The sequence below is a fragment of the Canis aureus genome, chromosome 19 (assembly GCF_053574225.1).
Source record: "Canis aureus isolate CA01 chromosome 19, VMU_Caureus_v.1.0, whole genome shotgun sequence".
In the NCBI taxonomy this organism is placed as follows: domain Eukaryota; kingdom Metazoa; phylum Chordata; class Mammalia; order Carnivora; family Canidae; genus Canis; species Canis aureus.
This window is the reverse complement of record NC_135629.1, coordinates 41,990,887-42,009,804: the sequence shown is the minus strand read 5'-3', so window position 1 is coordinate 42,009,804 and position 18,918 is coordinate 41,990,887. Positions and strand designations below refer to the sequence as shown.

The 18,918-nt window shown below is 44.9% G+C and overlaps 1 protein-coding gene across 6 annotated transcripts in view; it reads right to left on the bottom strand.

Moving 5' to 3' along the window:
* Positions 1-418: 418 nt before the first annotated feature.
* Positions 419-18,918, bottom strand: part of CDC25A (cell division cycle 25A) — a 25,801-nt gene continuing 7,301 nt past the window's right edge. For 4 of the 6 annotated variants that reach the window (XM_077859041.1, XM_077859040.1, XM_077859039.1 and 1 more), the window contains 9 exons: positions 16,559-16,693; positions 15,830-15,904; positions 11,907-12,080; positions 7,663-7,761; positions 6,438-6,500; positions 6,244-6,342; positions 4,766-4,896; positions 2,489-2,600; positions 419-2,262 (listed from right to left, as the gene is read on the bottom strand). In XM_077859041.1, coding sequence (XP_077715167.1) covers positions 2,122-2,262; positions 2,489-2,600; positions 4,766-4,896; positions 6,244-6,342; positions 6,438-6,500; positions 7,663-7,761; positions 11,907-12,080; positions 15,830-15,904; positions 16,559-16,693 — 1,029 coding nt within the window. In that variant the 3' untranslated portion in view covers positions 419-2,121. The remainder of the gene's footprint in view (positions 2,263-2,488; positions 2,601-4,765; positions 4,897-6,243; positions 6,343-6,437; positions 6,501-7,662; positions 7,762-11,906; positions 12,081-15,829; positions 15,905-16,558; positions 16,694-18,918) is intronic. The other 2 variants (XM_077859043.1, XM_077859042.1) reach the window with 1 other exon arrangement.

Here is an 18,918-nt window from a genome sequence, read left to right as displayed (position 1 = left end):
TTTCCTTCTGCGGCATCCTCTCCATCAGAGCACAACTGAAACTCCTATCTCCTTTAGGAGCCCGATGTGGGACTCAATCCCGGGACTCCAGGATCATGCTCTGGGCCAAAGGCAGGTGCTAAACCACTGAGCCACTCAGGGATCCCCAGGATCCTTTCCCTTTGAACTGTTGCTTCAATGCCAATGGTTTGGGTAAGCTTTGGATGGCCCTATTTCATCTTGTAAATCAACTTGAATCGCAAGTTTTTGGAGTCAGGGCAGCAAGTAGAAGTCGTTCTGGCCACCCCCAGAGCCATGCCACACAGGAGCCCTTTGGCCTCTTGAAATGTAACCACCCCTATACTGATTTTAGTTGAATATGATTCCTCCAAAGAAAACACAATTCTCTTCAAATCCACCAAGAACTAGGCAGAGAACATGGGTTCAGGACTGTTTTTATTTTCAGAGCCTGCAACAGTTGGTCGGCCATGCTGGGTAAGCTGGTCCAATCTGAAGGCCATCCCACCTCCCTTCCCAGGCATTCAACCAACAGAATCCCTACAAACAAGATTAGAGACCAACGGAGATGTGTCTCAATGTGTGGTGAGAGGAGGGGGAGAGGCCTCCCTTTCTTCCCGTTCCCCTCCTCCCCACTTACTTTTTCTAACAAGATTGTTTTATAGCCAAATGCAACTCAAACCCATAACAGCAACAAGCCATCTCCAATACCACTGCTTCCCTCCCTACCCCCCAAAGGAGGAAGCAAAGTAAGCGGGGAGACTGGCTCTTGTGTTTAAGACAAAGCTGGCTACACCCCAATGGAGCAAAGATGGTGAAGAGGCTGGTGCCTATTGGTGGGGATAAGCAGAGACCAGTAGGCCTCCCTGTCCCTCAAATTCAAACATGATAAACCCAAAGTTTTACCTTCAAAATCCACCACGCTGCCTCCTGAGAAACACATTTAATACAGTCATCTGTATGCCAGCACCCATAGCCCTCTCCTAAAGCCCAGGGCTTCCAGCCCCTCTTTTCACCCTTGGGTGGCCCAGCCAACACTGATTTGATACTCTTTGACTCATAAAATGCCTATTTTTAGAAAATTAAAAGCTATTCAAGAGTATCAGAGTAATAGAAGACACTCGGTGTATGCTCCCCTCCCCCATCCCGCAGAGCCCCCCCTGCCCTGGCCCCCACCTACTCTAGGACACCTACACTACCACATTTCAACACTGGCCTGGGGGTGGTCCAATGGAAGCTGTCTGAAGTGCTTTCCTGACTGTGACTCCTATACCAGCCAACGTCACAAGGAGCTGGGGTGAGGAAGAGTAGGGTCACTCCCCCACAGATCTCAGTGGCCTTCGAGGTAGGTCTGGGAGGTTTAGCTTATGTCCTGTAGCCAAGTCGGAGTCCTGTGCCTGATCCTACCAGTACCTCAGTCCTTGGCTTTAAATAGCAGCAGCCCCAGTACCACAGTGCCCCCTGGGGGTGACAGAGCTGGTTCTGTCCCTCAACACAAGTTTGCCTCTTCTCCCCCATATTTTTTTTTTTTTTAAAGCAGAGGTAGTCCCTGGGATGATAAAACCCTACCCAGAATGGCAGTATTATGACTTAAAGAAGCAGTTAAATAAAAGTCTCCAGGAGTTTAAAAAAAAAAAAAAAATTAAAGTGATTGATGAAGTTGAATAAATTAAAGATATGGGTTATCCCACAAAGACCATTCCCTTCCCAGGCTGTCTTTGGTATTTGGCCAGCAGCATCTCTGCTCGTGGACTTCTCTCCCCCCCCCACCCCCCAGAGAACAGCACCCAGGAAGGCCCCAGGTGGTCTGTCCGACGGTGGTGGTGATGGTGGTAAGTCAGAACTTCTTGAAGTGGTACCCAGAACTGCACTGTGGCAGGCGACAGCCCTGGCAGACAGTCACAAGGCAGAAGGAGAAGGTCTTACAGAGACAGAAGAGGCGTGGCCGGCAGGATGTTCCAGCCCCGCAAGTGCAGCAGTAGGGGTCAGGCGCACAAGCCCCGGGTCCTCTCTCCACATGTCACGCCCGTGGCTGGTCCCTTTGCTCAGGTTTCTCTGCAGCCAAGAGGGAAGGGGGGAGGCACAGAGGGCAGCTCAGGCTGCTGCTGTCTGGCATGGCCGCCCTCACAGCTTCTTCAGACGGCTGTACATCTCCCTTTTGCTCTTTTCCCCTGCCCAGGTCCGGCTCTTGGTACGGAACTTCTTCAGGTCTTCTTTGAAGTCCTCATGGTGCATGGGCCGGTAGCTGGGAGGCTCGCAGTGAGACTGCAGACGACAGAGGACGAGATGAGGGGCCCATGCCTCATGCTCCTAAGCCGGCTCTCCCCCCATCTGGGCCTGCGAGGCTGGGATGCGCAGCAGGGCCTAGGACCCTTCTTTGTGTGAGGCAAATCCCCAGACCCCGAACAAGAGACAGCCACGACAAGCACACGGATCTGCCCATCCAGCCTGGGTGAGGGGTGCACCGTGCTCTCCAGAGACCTTGCCTCACCTGGCATTTCAGGAAGAACTCCTTGTACCCGCCCTTCAGGACATACAGCTCCGGGTAGTGGAGTTTGGGATACTCGTTACCAAGCCGATCTCTCTCTCTCACGTACCGGCACCTAGCAGCGAGGAGGCAGGCCAGAGCAAGGTTAGCTCTCCTAACTTGGGGCAACCCGAACTAACGGTACGGTGAGCACAGCAGTGCCGAGCGAATACTCCTGACACACAACTTATCACTTTCCCAGTCATTCTTAGAAACCAGCATTGAGCTGTGGGTCCCAGGCCACATGTGGTCTTTAGGAAGAGTTCATAGGGAGATGGATGGTCTCTCCCAAGCTGTCCTTCCTCCAGGTTCAATGGCCCTACTGTCTGGCCCCTGCCCAAGGTCCTCTATGCTACCACCCACACCTCATGTGGAGTGACGGCTCCCCATTGCAATCTCCACTCACCACACCCTCCAGCTCCTCACCACTAGGGTCCCTCCCTCACTTCCTAACTAAGCCAGCTGCTTTCTTCCTGTGGCTTTTAAATAGGCAGAGCTTGGGATGCCTGGGTGGCTCAGTGGTTGAGTGTCTGCCTTTGGCTCAGGGCATGATCCCAAGGTCCTGGGATCAAGTACCTCAGCGGGCTCCTAATAGGGAGCCTGCTTCTGCCTCTGTCTTTGTGTGTCTCTCATGAATAAATCAAAAATTTAAATAAATAAATAAACAAGCCAGCCAGCCAGCCAGCCGAGCTTGCTCCTGCCTCAAGGCACCTACTTGTACTCCTGCATGGAATACTAAATACTCTCACTAATACCCTCACCTGGCAGTGGCTTCTTACCTACCAACCCTTGGTACAAAAGCCAAAATCCTTACAGTGGCCCCCAACTGGGTACCCTGCCCCTGCCTCCTCCCCCATCAGCCTTTACTCCAGCCACTCTGGCCCCCTTGCTGCTCCTCCAAACTTCCTGGGAGCACCCACCTCTCATCTTATTTGTCTCTGAAATACCTTCTAACACAGAGTAGTTAACATATTATTTATTATATTTGTCTGCTCCTGCCCAGTATGAAATGCAAGCTCCGTGAAGGCAGGGCTTTTTGTTCTCCTACATTTTGCTGTTCTCCACAGTAATCAGAACACTATTTCGCATGTGAGAGGCAATGGGAAGTACCTGTAGAGTGAGTGAACGTTAGTCCTCACCCAAATCCTACCCCTTCATGTGATCACAGTTTTGTGCTTAATGCAGGATAAGTCCTTGTCCTCAGGAGGTTGGTGGGGAGACAAGTTCCTGTTGTAGTTGTGTGTGTAATTCTATGTGTGCTAATGCAGCAAAACAGAAGCTGCTGATGAAGTCAGGTGAAGCACATGTGGGCAAATGGCCTTTTTCTTTTCTTAAAGAAAAAAAAGATTATATTTGAGGGACGCCTGGGTAGCTCAGTGGTTGAGCATTTGCCTTCAGCTCAGGACGTGATCCCAGAGTCCCCAGATTGAGTCCCACATCGGGCTTCCTGCAGGGAGCCTGCTTCTCTCTCTGCCTCTCTGTCTCTCATAAATAAAAAAATATAAAATAAAATAAAATAAAATAAAATAAAATTAAATTAAATTAAATTAAATTAAAAAAAAAAAAGATTATGTTTGAGCAAGAGCATGTGCGAGCAGGGAGGAGGGGCAGCCGAGGGAGGGAAATAATCTCAGGCAGACTCCCGCTGAGCATGGAGCCCACATAGGGTTCCATCTCACAATTTTAGCATAGTCTGACACTTAATAGACTGAGCCACCCAGGCGCCCCCGTGTGGCCTGACTTTAGAACTGGTTCAAAATGAAAAGTGCACAAGGATCCAGGCCTAGGGGCCCATGAAAAGTCTACCTTGTCCTACCCCAATCAAGGCTGCATTCCACCCTGCCTCAGCCCTCACCCCCGTCTCCAGCTGGCCCTCTGTACTCCCAGCACCTACCATACTAGCCAGAGACAGGGCTGGGCTGGAGAAGGCCTAAAGCCCTTGGCCACAGAAACTGATAGGTCAAGCCTATAAAAAGCCATACTCAAGGAAGCTGTTCATCAAATTGACTGCTTAATAGATAAGGATTTGGGCACACATCTGCTACACATGAATTTGAAATTTCACAAAAGTGAACATTTACAAGTCATGTGCGCAGGCTAAGGCATGGAAATGATTCAGGATGTGGGAGAGGGTGCTTGCTCGGTATACTGAAGTACGCCCTGAGGGTGAGCCATCCATTGCCACATCCCACCAGTCAACGCAGGCCTGAGCCGCAGAGCCCAGTTTCATGCAGTACTCACATGCGAGGGCCTCGCTCAGAAGAGAACTCGCAGTGGAACACGACAATGACACGCTTGCCATCGGTAGGTACAATGGGCTTCTTTAGTAAGAAGTCCTCAACCTCCTCCTCCATGTGCAAGTTCACTGCACCCTGTGAAGGCACCAGAGACTCTTGGAACCTGGGCATAACATACTTGCCAATGATTCTTCTGTGAGAGTCACCTATAATTGGGCACCTCATATTCTGTTATGACTATGGCAGACAGGAGTGGTATTTATGAATTCGGAACTTTTGAAAGCTACTAAGACACTGGCAAATGCTAATGTTGTATTTAATGTACCCTTTTATTGTATTTCAACACTATTTTATTGGTTAAAAGATGAAGTTGGCACAACCAATTACTTTTTTCCTGGGAAAGCATGACCCAACACCTGCCCTCCACCCTGCAGCTTAATTCAACTACAGACTTAGAGGCACCACTAAGTATGGCATAGATTAGGACATGTCACCAGACTGGCTTCTGGTCAGAAGCCTTGGGGTGCCCAGGCCTGGCTTAGAAATCAGTGGGCACCACCTAGAAATGCCCTTGATGGTGATGGTGTGAAGCAAAGGACAGGCAGCATTTGCTGTACAATGTGGTGAAGAGCAGTGTAGGGCAGGGAACGTTCTTCAGTGCACTAGGAATCAAATCGTCTTTTAAAAAATCTCATAACCAGGGCAGCCCTGGTGGCTCAGTGGTTTAGCGCCACCTTCAGCCCAAGGCGTGATCCTGGAAACCCGGGATGGAGTCCCTTGTTGGGCTTCCTGCATGGAGCCTGCTTCTCCCTCTGCCTGTGTTTGTGTCTCTGCCTCTCTCCCTCCCTCTGTGTGTGTGTCTCTCATGAATAAATAAAATCTTTAAAAAAAAAAAAAAAGAATATTATGTGTGAAATTAATATTAATATTAAAAAATTAAAATCTCATAACCAGCACATGAGCTATTAAGTAGCCAGGTGTTACCACCTCTTTCCTTTATTTTACGTTTTAATTTTATTTTATTTAAAGATTTTATTTATTTATTCGTGAGAGACACAGACAGAGTCAGAGACACAGGCAGAGAAAGAAGCAGGCTGCATGCAAGGAATCTGATCTGGGACACAATCCCGGTACTCCAGGATCACACCCTGGGCCGAAGGCAGATGCCCAAATGCTGAGCCACCCAGGTGTCCCTTATTTTTATTTTTTTAAAATAGGCTTCAATCCTGAGATCAAGACCTGAACTGAGATCAAGAGTCGGACGCTTAACCATCTAAGTCACCCAGGCACCCTGACCATCCCACACCCTTTTAAAAATCACAAATTCTGGGATGCCTGGCTCCCAGATGCCTGGCTCAGCATTTGGGTATCTGCCTTTGGCTCAGGGCGTGATCCCCTGGTCCTGGGATCGAGTCCCACATTGGGCTCCCTGCATGGATAAATAAGTAAAATCTTAAAAATAATAAATAAAAGAACCCATACCTTGATGTGGCCTCCCTCATATTCATACGGGTACCGGCAGTCAATGATAACAAATTCTTTAATGAGGTTGGCAAACTTGCCGTTTAAAACAGATGCCATCTGTGGAGAGAAAACCCAGGAGAATCAACTTTGGTTGTCAGGAACAACTAGAACCAAATACCTCATGGGTGACAGGATCCAAAAAGATGACTTACAATTTCTGGAGAGATGTATTTTAAATCCTGATGCTTCCCAGCAACTGTATGAAAGAGATAACCCTTAAAGAAAAAAAAAATTTTTTTAAGCAAATCTCAAGGCTGATAAATGTAACAATTATAAGCACACCAGCAATTACTCATTAAGGCAACTGGCTGAATCAAGAGCTCACCCATCCCCATGGCCATTGGCAAGGTCATTATGACAAATATAACCAACAGTTTCAATTCAAGTGGAAGGTTCCACCAATGGGGACACAGTCTTTGCTCCTTCTTCCATTCAGATGGAGTTGTTGCCTATTTTCAACCCCCTTATGTGTCCCTATTTCTTCAAAACTCACCTGGCTGAAATATGAAATATGGCCCAGACCCATACCTTCCACAATCTTCTAGGTGAGACAACTCCCTTTTATTTCTTCCAGGCTGCTCACACTGCCCTCAATAAACTTCCATCTACTGTGTAGTCGACAGCATGACAGGTCTTACTGACCACAGGATAAGTTGTTTGAGAGAAGGAACTGGGACTTAATTTTGGAATCTTTGCTTAACATGTTAGTGTTTCAACAAATGTTAGCTAAACCAATGATGCTCTGGTAGCCTTCACATCTATCCTATGTGTCTAAACAAGCTGCTACTGATACATTCCCTGTCCCACCCTCATATTTCACCACAGCCCAAAGACAGCTAACTCTTCCACTCAGCAAATCCATACATATCAGGCCATCAGCAGATCTCCCTCTGCACTCCCCTGAGGGCCTTCTCTTTCAAAGGCTATACTTCTCTGGACAACAGAGAAATTAAATTCATCAACCTTGGATATTCCAAGATAACCTTTGGATATACAATTGTGTAGTAAGGCTACAGGTTTATTCTTATTTCTTTGTACTTTACTGCATTACTATTTTTATAATCAGAAACACTTTGTACTTTACTGCATTACTATTTTTATAATCAGAGCCTGGCCTTTGTGTTGGAGTCAAGGTGGCTGGTGGGTAGCTTCCTACTTCCTCTGATTAGTACCAGTAAGGTCTATAGTCCCACAGAGACCAAGATACGTCTGATCATGAGTCTGTTTCCTTATCTTCAAAAACTTTAAATTGTGTCCCCTTAAGGGCATTGCCAAGAGCCACCGAGTGAGGGAGAAAGGCAGGGGAGCCTTCTAGGAAGCACCTAAAGCCCAAATTACCTAGTCAGAGCAGCTCTCCTTGCATCTACTTAGAATTACCTTGGAGAAGTCTCCTATAAGATCCCTTGGGTCATTATCCAAAATGTTCTCAATGGTCCCTTTCGGGGAAGATATCAGGGATAAAGACTGATGTAGAATCTGTAACAAATCAGAGGTAGAAAATGAGGCCAGGGTTTTGAATAGGACTTTTGAAAACATTCACCTAGAACATGTCACCAGGAGGAGAGTGACAGGGCAGCCCGGGTGGCTCAGTGGTTTAGCGCCTGTTTTCAGCCCAGCAGGGTCTGATCCTGGAGACCCGGGATCGAGTCCCGTATCAGGCTTCCTGCAAGGAGCCTGCTTCTCCCTCTGCCTGTGTCTCTGCCTCTCTCTGTGTCTCTCATGAATAAATAAAATCTTTAAAAAAAAAAGAGAGTGACATGTAAATGTCTATATTTAGCAAATAAAACATTTTCTTTATTTGATTGAAAAAGAGAATATGGGTCACTGGCTAGGTCTACTATTATTTTAGCATCTAACTGAAATGTCCTGAAACTAAGTTTTCCTTTTCTACCTTTTTTTAAAAGGGAAATTAAGGGGCACCTGAGTTGGTTCAGTCAATTGGGAATCTGATTCTGGGGTCCTGAGATCGAGCCCTGCGTTGGCTTTCCTGCTCAGTGGGGAGCTTCTTCTTCCTCTCCCTCGCAAATGTATGTTTTCACTCACTCTGCTCTCTCTCGCAAATAAATAATTTTTTTTTAAAAAGAGGGGGAATTAAAATTAAGGCTGAGTCTAAAATAAGTATTTTTTTGCTCTATCCACTGAGGTACAATGAGCATTCCTAAAGGATACCATGGTCTCCAAATACTATTTTCCACTAAAAGAAACCAGGGCTTGGCACGGGTTTCTCAGAAGTTAAGTGCCTGCCTTTGGCTCAGGGAGTGATCCTGGAGTTCTGGGATCGAGTCCCACATGGGGCTCCCCATAGGGAACCTGCTTCTCCCTCTGTCTGTGTCTCTGCCTCTGTCTTGAATATATAAATGAAATCTAAAAAAGAAAAAAAAAAAAGAAAAAAGAAACTAGGCTTTGAGGGTGTCTGGCTGGCTCAGTTGGTAGAGCATGCAACTTTTGGTCTCGTTTTATTTATTTTTTTTGAAAGATTTTATTTATTCATGAGAGACACTCCCACACAGAGAGAAGCAGAGACGCAAGCAGAGGGAGAAGCAGGCTTCATGCAGGGAGCCTGATGCGGGACTTGTGATGTGGGACTTGATCCCAAGACTCCAGGATCAATCACACCCTGAGCCACCCGGGTATCCTTCGATCTCCACATTGCGTGTAGATGACTTAAAAAATAAAATCTTAAAAAAAAAAAAAAAAAAGAAAGAAAAAAGAAAAAGAAAGAAAGGAACAAATAAACCAGGGTTTTTGAAGTGACTGACTCCAGGTTGGGATAAGAAATGTATAATATAAACCTGGAATGCCTTATGATAGTAGCAAGGAAGCTATTAGACTAGTAGAGTGATGTCAAAAGGGTTAGTCATGGGGAGGTAAGGATTTCTTTTAAGTAGGACACAAAAAGCACTAAACATAAATAAGACCGATTAATTGAAATACATTTAACAAGTCCAGAAATTCTGCTCATCAAAAGAACAGTATTAAGAGACAAGGCAAGCAAGAGTGAGAAGATAAACAATCTTTAAAAGAATCCTCTCTGGGGCAGCCCCGGTGGCGCAGCGGTTTAGCGCGGCCTGCAGCCCAGGGTGTGATCCTGGAGACTTGGGATCGAGTCCCAGGTTGGGCTCCTTGCATGGAGCCTGCTTCTCCCTCTGCCTGTGTCTCTGCCTCTCTCTCTCTCTCTCTCTGTATGTCTCTCATGAATAAATAAAGAAAATCTTTAAAAAAATAATTAAATAAAAGAATCCTCTCTGAATGTATACAGTACTTCCACAAATAAGAGATAACCCAATAGAAAAATGGGCACATTCACTTGGACTAGCAATACAGAGAGGGAAAATCCAGGACCAAGAAAAATAACTATCAGGGAAATAAAAACTAAAACCGCAGACACTGTACACTCACCAGAATGGACACATAAAATAGATGATTCTCACAAAAGTAATGCTGAACAAGAGAATCCAGACATAAAAGAAATACATACAGTAGGACTTCAAGTTTATACGATTTGAATACAGGCAAAGCTCAGCTATAGCAACAGAGTTCAGATCAGTGTCGTTGAGGGAGAGAGCACAGGAGGGGCTCTGGGCTGCTGCTAATGTTCTTTCTTGGTCATGGTTGGCATTTACGGAGATATATTTATTTTAAAGAAAGGGAGCATGCATTTTGCCTTTCCCACAGGTGACCAAAGAGTTTGATGCACGGAAGTTTCTCTTTGAGGTACATTCTGCCAATAAATGAAGAATGACAGAACTTTCTAAAAAAAATTATTAAAAAAAAAAAAAAAAAGAATGACAGAACTACAGGATCACTTTTTTGAAACCTTGGTTAAATGAAATCTAGGCAATCATCATCAATGACTTCCCAGCAATGTGTCTCCTGATCAAAGTAAACAAAATCACCCATGAGATATTCATGCCAAAGAAACTGAATCTCAATCTCATCAAGTCTTCCTAGTGTTTAGAGGTTTATGGGCAATAAAAAGGAGAGAAGACAATATTAGAAGATCCCATAGGACTGTGGGAACTTCTACAAGGCAACTGGCCTGAGTTCTTCAATCACTAAATTTCAAGAAGGAAACAAAAAGATGGGAGCACAGGAGCCCAAATAATAAGAGACCTAGTGACCAATCGCAATGCACAGATGTTATTTCAACCCAAATTTGAAATGCATTTAGGAGACCATTAAAAATGATACTGGGGCACCTGGATGGCTTAGTCAGTTAAGTGTTTGACTTGATTTCAGCTCAAGTCATGATCTCAGAGCTGTGAGATAAAACTGTGTCAGGCCTACTTAAGATTCTCTCTGTCCCTCCCACTGACTCTCCTTCCATAAATGAATGAATGAATGAATATATAAATGGGGGAGGGGGTAAATATACTAAATGTACATAGGTTTTTGCCCTAGCAACCCCATTTATTCCCCCCAAAATAAGCACGAAAGGACAGTGAATATTGTAATTGTTTATAGCATTTGAAAACTAGAAACAGGGAGGGACGCCTGGGTGGCTCAGCAGTTGAACGTCTGCCTTTGGCTCAGGGTGTGGTCCCGGGATCAAGTCCCACATTAGGCTTCCTGCATGAAGCCTACTTCTTCCTCTGCCTGTGTCTCTGCCTCTCTCTCTTGCTCTCTCATGAATAAATAAATAAAATCTTAAGAAAAAAAAAAAAGAAAACTAGGAACAATCTAAATTTTAATTAACAGGATCATAACAAGAATAACAAGATCATAACAACAGGAACATAACAAGGATCCTCATGCAGCTATTTAAAAATTACAAAAGTCGGGATCCCTGGGTGGCGCAGTGGTTTGGCGCCTGCCTTTGGCCCAGGGCGTGATCCTGGAGACCCGGGATCGAATCCCACATCGGGCTCGTGCATGGAGCCTGCTTCTCCCTCTGCCTATGTCTCTGCCTCTCTCTCTGTGTGACTATCATAAATAAATAAAAATTAAAAAAAAAAAAAAATTACAAAAGTCTGTTCCCCCAAGCCAAAGCACTGGGAAAAAGGCAGCCTATCAAGACAGAAAAGTTTTAGGCAATACCACCACTGTAGCAAAACACCAAGGGAAAAAGGATGGCCCTACAACACGCCTGGTCAGCAAGTGGGGAGCTTAGACTTCCAACCCTCGCCCAGCTATAATTAAGTGCTTAGTCTCCATTCCACTGGGATGGTGTCAGCAGAGGCCTAGGGCAGACCTTGAACTCTCACTCCTACCCAGCAATAACGACCCCACCCATTGTGTCAAGGGAGGCTGTGCTAGGGAATGCTTACCATCCCTGCAGTATCAGAGGCCTAAAACAGAAAATTTACATAGCCCAGAGTCTTAAATACCCAAAATACACAGGATACAATTGAAAAATCACTTGTCATACCAAGAACCAGGAAAATCTCAACCTGAATAGGAAAAGACAATCAATAGAGGCCAACACCACAACACAGATGCTGGAATTATCTGATAAGGGTTTTAAAGCAGCCATCATAAAAATGCTTCAATAGCCAATTACGAACATGTTTGAAACAAATGAAAAACAGTAAATCTTAGCAAAGAAGAACGAAATGGAAATTTCAGAATTGAAAAAACACAGTATCATTCTTCTTGAGCACAAAGGTACCTGCAAAACTAACCTCTTGGGGTTTCTCTGGACTTGCTACCTCTTCGGGACTGGCCCCAGCCATGTTCTTTCTCCGCTTCGTATTTCCGGGTAGGTACTCCTCCTGAGATCGGTCTGGTCTTTTTAACACTGACCGGGCGATGGAGCTACATGTGGAAGAAGAGTCAAACAGCTTGCATCGATTGCCCTAAGAGGGGGGAAAAAAAGAGACCCATCTTCCATTAAAGCCTGCTATCTTGAGGGGTGCCCAGGTGGCTCAGTCAGTTAGGCAGCTGACTCTTGATCTCTGCTCAGGTCATGGTGTCAGGGTCCTGGGATCAAACTCTGCATAGGCTCTGCACTCAGTGGGGAGGCTGCTTCAGGATTCTCTCTCCCTCTGTCCTTCCCCCTGGTTGTTTGAGCTCTCTCTAAATCAATCAATCAATCAATCAATCAATCTTAAAACAAGTAAAAAACAAACAAAAAGGGCAGCCCTGGTGGCGCAGCGGTTTGGCGCCGCCTGCAGGCTGGGGTGTGATCCTGGAGACCCGGGATTGAGTCTCACATTGGGGTCCCTGCATGGAGCCTGCTTCTCCCTCTGCCTGTGTCTTTGCCTCTCTCTCATGAATAAATAAAATCTTAAAAAAAAAAAAAAAAAAAAAAGATAGGTATTTCCCAAGCTTCCTTACTCTATACATAATTTATGTCTTTCAAGACACCTAGTAAGTTTAGTTAAAGCATTTGTACTGAGATAATCTATTTCCTCATGACTATGAACATTAATTTAATACTATAATTTAAGTGGTCTCAAGAGGATAGTTCATGGGCAGTGATAGTTTAAAAATCTAAGTATATCAGGGTGCCTGGATGGCTCAGTTGGTTTAAGCATCTGCCTTCGGCTCAGGTCATGATCACGGAGTCCTGGGATCAAGCGCTGCATCAGGCTCCCCGCTCAGTGGGGAGCCTGCTTCTCCCTCTCCCTGCCTGGTTGTGCTCTCTCTAGCTAGCTCTTGTTTCTCATAAATAAATAAATAAATAAATAAATAAATAAATCTTATATATATATTATATATATATAATAATAAAATTAATAAATAAAATCTAAAAAAAAGATTATCAATTTCTATGTATACCTAAGGATATGGGGCTCTGAATTTGTACTGTGACAGTATCTAATGTTCTCCAGGCATTTGCACAATGTGAGGCTGTATACCTTGCTTCCAGCTTTGTTTGAAAATATCTCCGATGGAAACAGAAGTCTATAGGCTATATACTGATAGAAAATCTCTGAGTTACTGTTCGGCAAGTGTGGTGTTAGATGATGAGATACAAACACAGGAGAATGTTAAAAAAAAAAAAAAAAAAAAGACAAATAGTCTTCAGACTAAAGGCTTCATATTTGAAGTCTTATTCCAACTACCCTAGATGTTAGAGCTAGAAACAAATGCAGTCCTTCCCCTAATCAACACTCCTTACAAAACAAAAAACAAAACAAAACACTCCTTACTTTACAAATTGGGAAACACGTAGACAGATAAAGTATCACTAATGGTCCCCATTTGTGGGTAACTCAAGTGGGGTCTAAAACCCAGATCCCTAAGTCTTGTCATTCCACTTGCCCTTTGATTGTACTCACTTAAGGCGGCATAATTGAGGGCACACCTCTACCATCACAAATGCTTTGGAGAAGGCAGCAGACAGCAGGCTCTCTATCTACTAAATGCACACAGACACCCAACAAAATTAAGGACATATTTTAAGAGTGCCTCTCAGACTGACAACTTTGGTGTCACTCTCAAGACTTCTCCTTTACCACTATTAACCTAAATACCACCCATTCCTAATTTAGGATTCCTTCAATCTATTCCCTCCTCTCCCCATAATTCAGAAAAAGTCTTTAGCACTTTGCCAAATAGTCATAATCAGCTCCTGAGTGGCCTGTTTGTAACTGACTCCTCCTCCTTTCCAGTTAACAGTCACACTCACTGAATCTTTGTGTCCCTGGGGAAATCCATCCAAACATTTTAGACTGGCAGACAAGTGACAACTGTCACAACCTTGCCCCTGCCCACCGCACATCCCATTCGCAGCTTCACAGGGCTACGTGCAATGTCCTGAGATGAACTGTTCTTTCATAAAATATATCCTGCTCCTCAACAAGTCCCCACATAGCCTGAGACCTTGGGTAAACATGCCATCTCTGAGGGATCACCCCCCAACTTCAGCATATGGCTCTTTCCAGGATGATGGACATTACTGCCCTTAAAGTGTCCACAAGGCCCATCCATTCAATGGGATACACATGGCCCCATGCATACATTTAACAAGGCCACACATCCAGGGTAAGCTGCTGTCTGTTTCACCCTCTGGTGCTCCATAACTCCAGTACTACCCTGAGACCAAGACGTGGAAAAACAACCTACTCCTTGCTGTCTTACTGCTTGAAGTGTGAAGTTTTAATATGGGATCTGAATTAAACAAAGACGTAACTCAGGATGACAGTGGGACAAACCCTATCAACCTGGCTAGAGAAAGAAAAGTCTCTATGTGTGGGGGATCCCTGGGTGGCGCAGCAGTTTAGCGCCTGCCTTTGGCCCAGGGCGCGATCCTGGAGACCCGGGATCGAATCCCACGTCGGGCTCCCGGTGCATGGAGCCTGCTTCTCCCTCTGCCTGTGTCTCTGCCTCTCTCTCTGTGTGACTATCATAAATAAATAAAAATTTAAAAAAAAAAGTCTCTATGCGAAAGCACAGACTAAAAGTTCATCTACTGACCCCTCAAACTCCTGGAGGAAGCAAATATTAATGGCCACAGCAAGCACCCTGCCCCTTTTCAAACTCAGACCACCTCTTAGAGCAGGTCAACCTGTGGGAGCCTGAGGGGGGCTCTGCTCCAAAGGCGTAAGGTGGAACTTCACTAGCCACTTTCAGACCCTTTTCCAATGAAGTAGTCATCCAGGGATATGCTTAAATCCATAATAGTTGTAAGTGATGCCTGAGTGAGTCAAAGGCAATTCTAACTTAAACTAGGCAAGAGAAACAAGTATCTGTCCTAAATACGAGCTGTGAGTAAGTCTATACAGGAGAAATAGAAAAACATAAAAATTATCTAAAATTTCAATTATCTACAAGTAATACTGTCAGGAGCTTTAAGCTCCGAAATAATCCTAAACTCCATATGGAAGATACCTGAAATAAAACAGAACCTTTGAGCAGGAAACAGAGATAAAATGGTGTTCCAAATGTTTGGCAGACTTTGTGCAAATGTTGAAAGGCAAGGACAAAACAACCAAACAAGCCTAGGAAAGAGGAGAGCCAGAGACCCAGGGAAAGAAGACAACCAGCTCCCCATCTTGCAAACAGGAGCTCTAAGGAGCTCAGAGTGCCCACGCAGGTGTGTTCCTCAATAGCTCCTGAGAGGGATGCTGTGTTCTGAGGCCAAGCAAGGCCCCATCCTGCGAACTCAAGCCAATCCCCAGACTAACCCATACCTTCACCTACAGCTTAGAACGCAAAGGTGTCAATCACTGCCACTTGTGAGGAATTCAATTTAGCAGATATTTTCCTGACATATTAAACTAGAAAGTAAGAAAGAGTTGTATCGATGGGACATTGTATCGATAGGACATTAATACACACACACAATATTAACTTGAACAAGAATGGCTGGGATAAACTAGAAATTATCAAACAAGAACTATGTGTATATATATTAGCCAGACTTCCTCACATACCAATGAAGATAAAAGAAAACTTGAAGAGCCAGCGTGTTTTACAACACCAGAGAACACTAGTGACCAATCAAGTCAAAGGGAAACTCATAAGCCCAAAGACAGAATCTCAGATGAAACCCTGTGGTGATATGGACAGAAGGATTAGTTTTCCATTTAGTCTAGTCCACTCTGTCCCAGAGGCCTAATTACTCAAGGCTCCCTCCAGACACACCAGGACAACTTACAAGGTTTGTGGTTCTTCTCATGACAAGGGGAGCTGTCCAGAGGCTTGCCATGCATGACGGGGTCTCTTCATCATTCTAAAAGAGAAAAGCTATTATAAAGAAAGATTCAGCAGTGGGACGCCTGGGTGGCTCAGCAGTTGAGCGTCTTGCCTTTGGCTCAGGGTATGATCCTGGAGTCCCGGGATGGAGCCTGCTTCTCCCTCTGAGAAGTATCAGACAGGCCTGGATATGAAACCTCTAATGTTCACTCCTCCTTCCCACTCCCCAGTATGTTAAGGTCAGAAGAGCATCACATTTCACAATTCAGACATCTGAATGTAGCTACAAGCATCCCTTCCACCCTGAGGGTACACGAGGAGGTAGGTAGCCTTTGGCCCTCCTGTGTTACGCCAGCTCATCCTACATTTCTCTAGTTCCAGGTCTCTTGCACAGAATAGACTGTCAACTCCATCGGGGTAAGAAGGATCCTCTCAGGTCTTCTTTTGAAGAACCACCCCCACTCCCACCCCGAACTGGGAGCAGAGTCTCAATAAATTCTCACCAAATGAACAAAAATATCAGTCACCTCAAAGCCCTGGGGAATTATTGTTCTTTCTCACATGACTTCTCCAGGGTACTTAGTGGAACGAGTAAGAACATACATACACAACACACACACACAGCACGTAAGAACATACACACACAACACACACACACACACACACACACACACACACACACACACAGCACCTTTAGATTCTCTCCATCAAGAAGGTCCATGAAGCCATCATCCTCATCAGACAAAGTGGCCGTCACAGGGGACTGGGGCATAAAAAGAGGAAGGAAATTCCCTGGCTCGCTGCCATCTCTTTCATTGGAGGAAAGCTGGAAGATAGAATTCACAGCTTGTTAATAATTGATCAGATTGGATTTCCTTGGATGGGTCACTAGATTTTATGAGGAAAACATACTGCATTTATTAGAAGTAAAATTTTACTCAAAGAAAATGCAGCCTAAGGTGTTAAAGGATTTGATGTCTATACATGGTCCTGAGTAAAATCAGGCCTGGAAGCCTTCACAAAAACCTCTTCTCAGAAGCAATTCACCTTACAGTGGGATCTGGGGAGAGCCTTTGACGAAGAGCAAAGTTTGCTGTATCAGAGGACTATAATTGGTGAACAGTGATCAACAAGCAGGTTGTGATACAGTAGGGAAGGGTGAGAAGATAATCTCTGCTCACAGAGCATCCTGGAGAATGCTTATGTAACTTTAGCTCCTACGGAAGTAAAGGGTGGCCTCATTCTAGAGAGTCTATCCTGGTCCATTAGACTTGGAATTTAAATGACAGGTGCGGGCAGCCCAGGGCATGATCCTGGAGACCCGGGATCCCACGTCGGGCTCCCTGCATGGAGCCTACTTCTCCCTCTGCCTGTGTCTCTGCCTGTGTGTGTGTGTGTGTCGCTCATGAATAAATAAATAGGGATCCCTGGGTGGCGCAGCGGTTTGGCGCCTGCCTTTGGCTCAGGGCGCGATCCTGGAGACCCGGGATTGAATCCCATGTTGGGCTCCCGGTGCATGGAGCCTGCTTTTCCCTCTGCCTATGTCTCTGCCTCTCTCTCTCTCTGTGTGACTATCATAAATAAATAAAAAATTAAAAAAATAAAAATAAAAATAAATAAAATCTTTATAAATAAATAAATGAATGAATGAATGAATGACAGGTGCTCAGTTTTTTAACTGAGGAATTACTGTGTGCTGGCCACTATGATATCATCTTAAGTGCTTAGTCCCAGGGGTGCCTGGGTGGCTCAGTGGTTGAGCATCTGCCTTTGGCTGGGGTCATGATCCCAGGGTTCTGGGATTGAGTCCTGCAGCAGACTCCCCGTGGGGAGACTGGTTCTCCCTCTGCCTATGTCTCTGTTTCTTTGTCTCTCTGAATAAATAAAATCTTTAAAAAAAAAAAAAAATGAAAAAAACCTCACAATACATTGAGGGGAGCTAATCCTTTTCTATGTATTTAACAAATCAGGAAACCAAGAGGTTACCAAGATCACACGGCTCATCTGTTTGACTCCAAAGCCCACGCCTCTCTCCCCACTACATTTTCTCCTAGGAGAACCATTTCTGGAATAAAAATAGGGGAATCTCAAAAAGCAACCCTATGTTGTTGTTTTGGGGGAAGCCCCAACATAAAACTAATATATATTTAATATAGGAAATTTAGAAAGATGGCTCATAAGTCTACCATCTAGACTTAAAACATTGGGATCCCTGGGTGGCGCAGCGGTTTGGCGCCTGCCTTTGGCCCAGGGCGCGATCCTGGAGACCCAGGATTGAATCCCACGTCGGGCTCCCGGTGCATGGAGCCTGCTTCTCCCTCTGCCTGTGTCTCTGCCTCTCTCTCTCTCACTGTGTGCCTATCATAAATAAATTAAAAAAAAAAATTAAAAAAAAAATAGACTTAAAACATTAATACAAACATTGCTGATAGTCCATTACATCTTTTCCAGGTGCTTCCCAAAATCAGGAAAAATGATCAGTTATCTTTTTCCACAGTACGGAAGCAGTCTCAACCTAAGTCCTACAGAGAATCCTTCAGACCCAAATCCCTTTGTGACAGGATGGCATTAATCCTCAAGTTGCTCTCTGGTTTTTGGAGTCAGTTGCCCACCTAGTGAGAAATCTGCTCTGCAGCTGGCCTACTCTGGTTCAGGTACCAGCTTGTTTCACTCACGGAAGCTCTAGGCTTCCTTTGATTCTCCACAAATGTTCCTGAGCGCACTCTGGGGATGGTGGCAAGTTTTAAACCAGCAAACCAAGGGGCGGGTGACTTTATTGTGGGACAATATCCTCTGAAGGCTCACACTGTAATACTATTATTTGTGACCGAGGTTCTGGTATCCCTAGTGCACATGTGATACAGCAAATGATGGACAAGTCACCTATAATTAGAGATGGCCAGGTGACCACAATAAAACCCAATGCAGCAGTCTTCAAGAGGCACACTAAAGATATTTAGTTTTGGATACCCAGTGCTTAAAGAATTACTGTGTACTTAGGAATCTGGAGATTTTGTTAAATCCTAGTGTTCTACCTACGTGTGTCCTTTT